This window comes from Vicia villosa, linkage group LG5, assembly GCF_029867415.1.
Source record: "Vicia villosa cultivar HV-30 ecotype Madison, WI linkage group LG5, Vvil1.0, whole genome shotgun sequence".
In the NCBI taxonomy this organism is placed as follows: Eukaryota; Viridiplantae; Streptophyta; class Magnoliopsida; order Fabales; family Fabaceae; genus Vicia; species Vicia villosa.
In genome coordinates, this window is record NC_081184.1 from 58,431,017 (window position 1) to 58,440,208 (window position 9,192).

General features: G+C 33.6%; 2 protein-coding genes across 5 annotated transcripts; both read right to left on the reverse strand.

Moving 5' to 3' along the window:
• Positions 1-2,881: 2,881 nt before the first annotated feature.
• LOC131601684 (uncharacterized) lies at positions 2,882-5,816 on the reverse strand. Of its 2 annotated transcripts, XR_009283791.1 has the most exons (5): positions 5,232-5,594; positions 5,030-5,091; positions 4,845-4,947; positions 4,589-4,635; positions 2,882-3,130 (listed from the first exon to the last, which is right to left on the reverse strand). XR_009283791.1 is itself a non-coding variant. In XM_058873552.1 (4 exons), exons 1-4 carry the CDS (start codon positions 5,717-5,719, stop codon positions 3,083-3,085), a joined length of 312 nt encoding a protein of 103 aa, XP_058729535.1. In that variant the 5' UTR covers positions 5,720-5,816; the 3' UTR covers positions 2,882-3,082. The 2 variants fall into 2 exon arrangements, 1 of the variants encoding a protein (XP_058729535.1); XM_058873552.1 differs by lacking the exons at positions 5,030-5,091; positions 5,232-5,594 and adding an exon at positions 5,606-5,816.
• Positions 5,817-5,820: 4 nt separating this feature from the next.
• On the reverse strand, positions 5,821-8,562 carry LOC131601683 (protein trichome birefringence-like 6). Of its 3 annotated transcripts, XR_009283789.1 has the most exons (6): positions 7,856-8,562; positions 7,382-7,749; positions 7,022-7,288; positions 6,724-6,900; positions 6,140-6,262; positions 5,821-5,896 (listed from the first exon to the last, which is right to left on the reverse strand). XR_009283789.1 is itself a non-coding variant. In XM_058873550.1 (2 exons), the coding sequence occupies exons 1-2, from the start codon at positions 8,131-8,133 to the stop codon at positions 7,511-7,513; spliced, it is 342 nt and encodes a 113-aa protein (XP_058729533.1). In that variant the 5' UTR covers positions 8,134-8,562; the 3' UTR covers positions 7,295-7,510. The 3 variants fall into 3 exon arrangements, 1 of the variants encoding a protein (XP_058729533.1); XR_009283790.1 differs by lacking the exon at positions 6,140-6,262 and having other exon boundaries at positions 5,823-5,896; XM_058873550.1 differs by lacking the exons at positions 5,821-5,896; positions 6,140-6,262; positions 6,724-6,900; positions 7,022-7,288 and having other exon boundaries at positions 7,295-7,574.
• Between the last annotated feature and the right edge of the window lie 630 nt (positions 8,563-9,192).

Consider the following 9,192-nt stretch of genomic DNA (forward strand, 5'->3'; position numbering starts at 1 on the left):
TTTATTTCAAAGAAAATGGTATTGCCCATGATTTCTCTTTCCCTAGAACTCCACAGCAAAATGGAGTTGTAGAGCAAAAGAATAGGACTCTACAAGAAATGGCCAGAACCATGATCAACGAGACCAATATGGCTAAACATTTCTGGGCAGAAGCAATAAATACTACATGTTATATTCAGAATAGAATCTCCATAAGACCTATTCTTAATAAGACTCCTTATGAATTGTGGAAGAACATAAAGCCCAACATTTTTTATTTTCATCCTTTTAGATGTATATGTTATATTTTGAACACTAAAGATCATCTGAGTAAGTTTGATTCTAAGGCACATAAGTGTATCCTTCTTGGATATTATGAACGCTCAAAAGGCTACAGAGTATACAATACTGAAACATTAATTGTTGAAGAATCAATCAATATCACATTTGATGATAAGCTTGGTCTTGAAAAGCCAAAGCAGTTTGAGAATTTTGCAGATATTGAAGTCTCTAACTCAGAAGTTGAAGAACTCGGACGCAAAGTATCAGAAGATCAAATTGCTGCTTCATTAGAAAATCTCAGAATTTCTGAAGAGCCAACTATCAGAAGATCTTCTAGACTCACCTCTGCTCACTCAGAAGATGTTATCCTTGGGAAGAAAGAAGATCCTATCAGAACCAGATCATTCCTTAAGAACAATGCAGAATCTCGATTTGGTCTAGTATCTCTTATCGAGCCAACTTCTGTTGATCAAGCTCTAGAGGAAAATCAAGCTGGTGTTCTTATGGTCGATGCTGCTGTTGAGAATCCTACTCTTCTGGACAATAGCTTTGATGCTTCATTTGCTGGACTTTCTGTTTTGATGAACACCATGAAGGCTCTTCAACAGAATCAAGCTGATCTTGCTTCTCGTCTGGACAAGCATGAGGAAACTCACAATGAGTTCAGATCTTTTATGAAGACGCAGACAGGAAGCACTGCTGAGATTCAAAACCTTCTGGCCAAGATAGCTTCAAAGCTAGGCTAGTCGTAGTGTGTCTTAGTCTTAGATGTCTTCTTGTTTCTTGCATCTGTTTCTTGCATCTGCTTCTATCCATCTTGTATTCTTCTGATATATTTTGTTAATCAATGAAATATTATCTTCTTCATTTTATGTTGTTTTATCATCTGAATCTTTTTAATGCTTTTTGATGTTATGATAAAAAGGGGGAGAAACATGATTATTGATTTGATTTATTATATCAGTTGCTAGGATTAAGTCTTAACATTCCTAACATTATTTGCAAGTTCTATGTCTTTGAAATTTTTTTGCAGGATTGAAGATATTCTGAAAAAAGCTCAACATGAGAAGCAAATACATGAAGAAAGGCAATTCTATAAAGAAGCGTGTTCTTGAAAAATTGAAGCAAGCTAAGTGTTGTGAAGCTTCAAGATAAGAAGCAAGAAGAAGAATGTTCTGATAGTCATTCGTAGAATGCTCTGATGTTCTCGGTTGAGAATACACTCTGATAACATTTTGTTCATCTTATATGTTCTGATAAATGCTATTCATTAAGAATGCTCGGTGTAATACGGTGAACTGACTTTATATCGAGATGTCGCGGTTAAGCATGAGTCGCCTCCGACTTTTATTTTATCCAAATTAATCAGAAAGGCTAAAAGAATAGGAAAAAACTTTTAAATAAAAAAACTGAGTTCAGAGGGTAATTATGCAAAGGGATGGTGTAAGGCACCCTTTGCATCCATGGTTTTCCATGGGCTCCTAATTGCTTTGCTCTTTTGGTTTTCAAAAATTCAGAAATGTAGAAGAAGTGAATACGGACTTTAGCTCGTAAATGAGCGTAGCCATTTTGAAGGTTTATGAGAAAGAATATGAAAATGTTTTTTAGCCAGAGCAAGGCAATTAGGGGCAATTACCTTAATAATGTAAAAAATCAGTTCTTTTAGCCTTTCAGTGTGAAAGGGTCTATCCATGCCATAAGGGGGCAGGAAGCCTTTCATTTGGAGGTTGAAGGGTCATCGAGAGTTCGTTCGCCATAAGACTGTCCCATGCCATAGAGATGCAGGTAGTCTTAAGGGAAGGATCAGAATAGCCTTTCGTAGGCAGCCAGAGGACACCTCAGCCTTTTGTAGGAAACTTCCGAGGGACGAGATCTTATTAATGTATCGAAGGCAGCATCATTAGGGACTTATGATCTTAGTCGAGGCAACATGGCTGAGGTATCCTCATATTCGAGGGACATGGCTATTCTGCAAAATCACAAGGCAACAAGGCAACAAGGCAACAGGCAATAGGCAACAGGCAACAAGAGGCACTACAAAAAAAAAGGTCTCCTGCCACGCCCAAGAAATCGAGGTTATATGCAAAATAACCGTGGCGTAACGATGAGGCCACGGTTTGGCCACGGAAATCCAACTGTGGAGTATGCGGCTGTGGCCTAAAGTAAAGTCCACGGTTTTTTGGTATAAACCACGCCTTTTTGACAACCGTGGCTTTTTTAGGCCACGGTTTAGGTAGCTTGATTAAGGCCGCGGTTTGTATTTTCCATGACTGCAAAACTGTGGCTATATGGTAAAGCCACAGTTTCAATTTAACGTTTACGATACAGTTTTGGTTCAAGATATAGCCACGGTTTGGTTATGACCACATATTTAAAACCGTTGTTATATGTTATGCTTTCTAAACCATTTATCTTGCCACAGTTTATTTCTGTATCATTACATAAATATATATATATATATATATATATATATATATATATATATATATATATATATATATATATATATATATATATATATATATATATATATATATATATATATATATATATATATATATATATATATATATATATATATATATTATGTCTACACATCAATATCAATCACTTACATCAATTTTGAAGAATTTAAAACTTGATTACTATAGTTGTATGAATACAAATTATTTTAGTGTCTACACATCAATGACAATAGCATCGTGATTGACTAAGTACATTATACATCTAATAAACCTAAACCAAAACTAAATATAAAACGAGTCCTGGATTCGCCTCTATGTTTTCACTTGCTATATGTTTCTGATATAGCAAAGTTAGGTCATCCTACATGCGAACCTTGTTTTTGACCTATTGTTCTCTTCCGAATCTGTTCATTACATTCCAAATATTCAAATGTCAAATATAAGTATTAAGAAATTAAGCAAAAATAATTTATTTATCATACACCTTTTAACATCGTAACCATACCATATTTACTTAATTAATATATACAAAAGAAACAACAATAAGACTAGCAATTAAATGCATGAGTACCTTTACATATTATTACATTAACACCACTTGTCACATTTCATCTTAATTCAATCCAACACCATGGACACCATATTAATCTACCAACACATTCATATATGACTAAACAAATATTTTTCTAATGTTTTTGTGATGTCATGTTCATCTATATGATACCATATGTTCATCTTATAAAACTATTCTAACCATATACTCTATATTTTCTAATAAAATGTAAAATATTTTATCTATACTCTAATTAGCTTACTTTGATAAAAGTATCACTAACAAACACATTAAATAAATTAATAAAAATGAATTATTTAATTATTCAACATCAGAACCAGATTGTAAATACAAATTTATTAAATTCAAACCGATAGAATCATATCAAAAGATATGAGCAATTAAGCCTAATTACAAAAACAAACAGGAGCAATTAATTTACATTAATACAATAATTATATCTCTTTATTATATAATAACTAATTCTTTATTAAGATAATTAAGATTTTAAACATAATAAATGTGAATTAAAAATTATAATTATATGAATAAAGATAATCCTTTGTTGTGACGCAACATTGTACTAAAAAGATTATCCAGTAGAAACTCTTTAAATTAATACTCGGTAAATTAATAAACTCTCTAAAATAATAAATTTGTCCGGTCCCGACTTGGGCCAATGTAAAAAATTGAAAAACTCGATAAAATAATAAGATAATAATTTTTCGGGAGATCCCTTTATAATTTTTGGTCCCAAGAAAATCATAAATTAATAATTTATAGAAATTGAAAAAAATATATTACACTCTATTGAAATATAATTCAATAGTTGTCTGTTTTACTTTAAAGTTCAAGTCTATTTGGAGCTCATCTCTAACTTTTCTTATTGCATCCAATAGCATATGAACACAGTAGTTACCAATTTACGTTGAGTCTCAAGGTTCGTTGCAACGTAATACTAAGAGATATAGACTAATTTGCCTTTTTATTTGGTATGTATAGTATAATTACTTAAAAACTCTTTAAATTAATAATTATTAATTTATCATTAAATTAATAACTCTCTAAATTAATAAATTTCTCCGGTCCCGACATTATTAATTTAAATAGTTTCTACTGTAATAAACAAATTCTCTAATATCTATGTCGGTAAATAAAATTGTCAATAACAACTAAAATATATTCAATAATAAATTAATCAAACAACTACATAACACTACAAAAATTAGCCTCTGATTTAAGAGAGAAAATTCATAATATAAAAACCAACAGAAATTAGCCTCTGATTTAATTATGTAGTTTTACTAACCTGGGTGTCAAGAAATGTGCATGCTGCCTCGAGGACAACTTCAAGCCCTGAATTCAAAAGGCAAATAATCAGGGGAAGTGTTACTATATAAATTCTCAAAATTCCTATTGCCTCTCCTTTGGTTCATGTCAGAATTGTCTGATTGCCAGACCTCGCCTACGTCGCCTACCTCGCCATGATTTGTATCAATTTAACAATGATATCATGATTTGTATAATAACTTTCCATTAGATATACATGAATCCCAAAGCTTTACCTGTAAGAAATATTTGCAGCCAAATGAGATGAATTCCAAACAGCTTCAATAACAAATTTGACTTAATTATTGTCGTTCCATCCAAAGATCCAGTAGCAAGAATCTGCGTGAAGTATTATCATGGCAGGGTTAAACTAAAGTAGATAACAAATCCGGATTCTCATCAAAATATTAATCATACATACATTGGTGTCCCATGGGTCGTAGGATACTGATGTAATAGATCCATACCATTTTCAAGACCCACCTATCAGAATATAACAAGTGCAAATTTGAGAAATCGAAACTAGTTAATAATTCATATTTGATAAGAACTGGTTAATAAATAAAAACAATAAAATGAGAAGCTACTTCACAATCACAAGAAACAGTTTTTAGTATTGTTACCTCAAGAACACCGTGTTCATCCTGTACTTTTCGGGATCTAACAATGTTGCTACCACTCTTTTCCGATTTTAAATACCTTCGAATCAAAACTCTAAAGAAGAAAATCAAAACGTAATCACTAGCAGCAATGGCTTCCACCAAAATGATAGTTCTCGCAACAACGGCAAAACTCTTCGCAAATCAAATTATAGACAAGAGCCCTTGTCTTCAATTAAAAGCTAACTTCCAGTAAAAGCCTTATGTTTCTTATACAATCTCAACTTATACAAAAACTCCAAACATGCATCACTTATACATACACTTTAGCATCTCAAAGTTGATTGTCATTAAATGCAACACATTCAAAAGAAAAAACAAAAAGTAATTTTATTAACCTCTTCACCAGAAGTTTTTGCGGGGGGTGCTGTAAATGACGGACCGGCAGTGAAATCCAAGTGCCTCGCAAATCTCCAAGCGGCTAAGTCCAGCATCAAGTCACTCTTCTCCATTGACGTTTCTTCTTAAAACCTGTTAAAAACACTCAACGCTAAATTGATATCGATCTCATTAAGCTTTGATTTGAAATCACAATGTGTGAATGTTAAAAACTCGCCGTTTAAATTTGAGTTTCCGAATATATGCACCAGCACAAAGTTATCCCAAGTCAGACCCAATAGTGAGTGAGCCTAAAACAAGAAAGAACCCAAACATGGATATTCAATCTAAGACGAATAAATCTTACAGCTCTAAGGAGCATAACTTAACTACTGCAGTAGAGAAAGAAGAGAAAATAGTTGCACCTACAACAATAATGATTCAACACACAACGAATTTAGCGCATAAGAACCCTTAAAACCATTGGTTATATAATTTCTATTCGAACCATTGCATAAGAATTCTTTGTAAATGATCAAAAATAAACTATTAACCTCTCTTTGTGGGGTTTCTCAACTAAAGGACACATTAACTCTTGTGAATCCAATTGAAACTAGAGCACCAACAAGTCCAACTCCAGCTCACAAAAGCCAACCCCTTTGAAGATTAAAAGGTTCCTTCAAATTTGCAACAAAGTTTTTACCATCAAATTGAAATAAGTATCAGCACATAACAAATTCTAATTCTTCTAGGTATAAGCCAGTTGTAAACCAAACATTAAACTAACAAGCTGCAAAAAGAAATTAATTAAATTGTTAATACTTCCTTAGTTGTTAACTTCACATATTCCTAACAAGTCATTTCACGGTTGTGAAATTCTACTTCCTTAGGTGTAAGCCAGTTGTAAACCAAACACTAGACTAAATGAAGAGTACTCATAAAAGTGCAAGTTATTTCACGGTTTTCCAACCAACTTCAAGAATTACAATAGTCGTGTCAAATGAATTGGCATACATACCCCTGATCTAAAAAGAGTAACTCTGCCTTTTCATTTAAACTTAGTTCATCAGGTCAAATCTCTAGATATGGTAGCGTTGTTGCTTCAACCAAAACTAGGTTAAGGGTGAAGGGCACTTACACCATCCCATTTTCCAAGTGTCAATGCACTTGGAACTGTCAGCAAACTAACATTATGTTCTGCACAAAGGGCTTTCACCAATTTGACATAATCGGGTTGGTCACAATCTTCGACTAGAGTATAGAGTTGTGCGGCATGCTTCTTAATCACTTTAGCACCCTCATGAAGACCTCCTGCCTAAAAAAAAATGTATGAGAAAGATTAAGATAATGAAAATAATGGATAGAAGCATAATTGAAAAGGAATAGAAAGATAAACAAAAGCGTCAGCAAAAAGGAATGAGAGGTATGAAATATACTAGGTAAATGTGATTTGCAGGAAGGCAAGGAGAGAGAGGTAGCGCTGCACAAGGCTTCAATTGGGAAATTTAAGAGAGGTACTAACCCAGCTTTGGTTTTGTAATGATACCATTATGTTGAAACCCAAAATATCAGCTCCTCTCCATCTGGACGAACCGTGATCAATGACATCAATTCGTAGCGTCGTTCTTCATTTCTGCCCTACTCTCACCTTGCTTTCATGAACTAAAATGACTTACATAGTACTCAATTGTACATTGATAATCCTATAAGTTTGAAAAACGAGTAAAAATCTAATACTTCAGAACTAATCATATATTATTCTACATTGCGAAAATAGTAAGGTTACGCAGAATTACCAGAAACCTGAAACTATAGTTCCCTTTCTCTTTGGTAATTTTCCTTCCACGTGCCTCAAACACTCTCTGTAGATCTTTAACATCACTCAATAACATGCACAACATTGATTCCCATTGGTTCCTATTAATTTAATCACCCACAAAAACTAGTTTTTTCCCTCTTATCAACTCCAACATTTTTGTTGCATTGAATCTATAACACAAAAAAATAGTACTTAAAGAATAAAATTAACTTCACCTTTGCTACTAACTTCACATATGTTACTCCTAATAGTAAAAAGTCTCTCTTTAAGACCGACTAATCCAGAAGAACAATGTAGGGGGGCCAATTGAAGCTAGTCCTTTACCTTGTATGAACCGACGCAACACTAAAATAACGGTTAATCAAACTCATAAGTATAACCACACTTGCAAAATTAAAGGGAAAAAAAGAGACTAAAGTAAAGTATTCCAAAAGATTGAATTTGACAGTACCTTGGAAGGTCACAATATTGAGGTTGCCATCTCCACTTAGTAAAATTTCTATCCAATCTTCCATTCCCCTCACAATCAAAACCTTCATCAACAAAAGGATAAGAAGCTCCACCATAAAGAGTATACCTTTCATCAAAAACCCAATACCCTTTACTCAAATCACACCCTTTCACCATCTTCTTCTTCTTCTTCTTCTTCACTTCACCTTTCTCAAAAACCGAAACTTTACTTCTACCCACTAAACCCACCACTCCAACCATCGTTCCATTACCACGCATTTCACCAAAACCAAAACTCGAACCAACAATATCGTCTTCTATAGCTTTAGATTTGGATTTGTTGACGCTTCTGGAAAGACGGTTATCGATTAGAGTAGAGATATTTGCACGAGTGAAGATGTTTTTAGTGAAACAGTGGACTGTTAACGGTAGAAGATTTGCTACAAGAGTGTTTTGTGGTGAAGGTGTTGTTGTGGTGGATTTAGTGAGGAAGAGAGTGAAAAACCCAAAATCCAAAATCTTCAACTAAGTTGCGACCCAGAGATGAGAAGAGATGAAGATTCATGGTGTGCTTGTGAGTGAGGACCTTTAATTTTAGGGTTTGATTTGGTGATGAGGAGGTGAAGTTGAATTTAGGGTTTGGAACAAGAAATATGAATTGTCAAATGAGGGGTTCTTGACTGAGAACTATCCTTAGGGTTTAGAAGAACAATATTAGGTTAGAAGTATAACACTTGTATTTACGTTTTCAATTTTTTTTTAATCTAAAAAAAATTAGAAAAGAAAATTATTAACAAGAGGGAAACTAAAAAAATAGAGCGAAGTTTTGGCGGTATATTTTTTGGGTTTGGGCCACAGTTTGAGATGAAAATTATAATGTCGCGGTTTTTCTATTGCGGCTTAAACTATCTGCAGTTTGTTATCCGTGGCAAATGAAGAAAAGGCCACAGTTTCACACTCCGGATTCAATATTTCAAAACATATGACCACGGTTTTAAAACTCTGGCTAAAACCTATATGTGGCCACAGTTTTTGAGTTGTGGAAAAATTTAGCGTGGCCGTAGGCCATATTTCTAGTAGTGAGGGGTTACCAAAAAGTGTGTGTGGGTGCAACAATCACGTGATTAAATTCAATTATTTATCTTGTAATTAGGTGATTCTATATTAATTACAAGGTTATCACTCCCTAGGGTTACTAACCACATCAATTAATATAGGGAAGGGAAAAGAGAAACCAGCGGGGGAAAGGGAGAATGAAACCAGCGGATTAGTAATACTAAGGTCTAACACAAGCAATAATTAGAATAAAAACAGGTTTTTAGGGTTATCGACTATTGA

Bases quoted from the DNA above. Each gene is read 5' to 3' on its own strand.
- LOC131601683 (XM_058873550.1), bottom strand. From the start codon at position 8,133: ATGCGTGGTAATGGAACGATGGTTGGAGTGGTGGGTTTAGTGGGTAGA. The intron at 7,575-7,855 runs GTACTGTCAAAT...TTTGTGTTATAG, and splicing joins CAATATTGTGACCTTCCAAG to ATTCAATGCAACAAAAATGT.
- LOC131601684 (XM_058873552.1), bottom strand. From the start codon at position 5,719: ATGGAGAAGAGTGACTTGATGCTGGACTTAGCCGCTTGGAGATTTGCG. The intron at 4,948-5,605 runs GTTAATAAAATT...TACTTCACGCAG, and splicing joins CAAAAACTTCTGGTGAAGAG to ATTCTTGCTACTGGATCTTT. The intron at 4,636-4,844 runs GTAAAGCTTTGG...TTTTGAATTCAG, and splicing joins GCTGCAAATATTTCTTACAG to GGCTTGAAGTTGTCCTCGAG.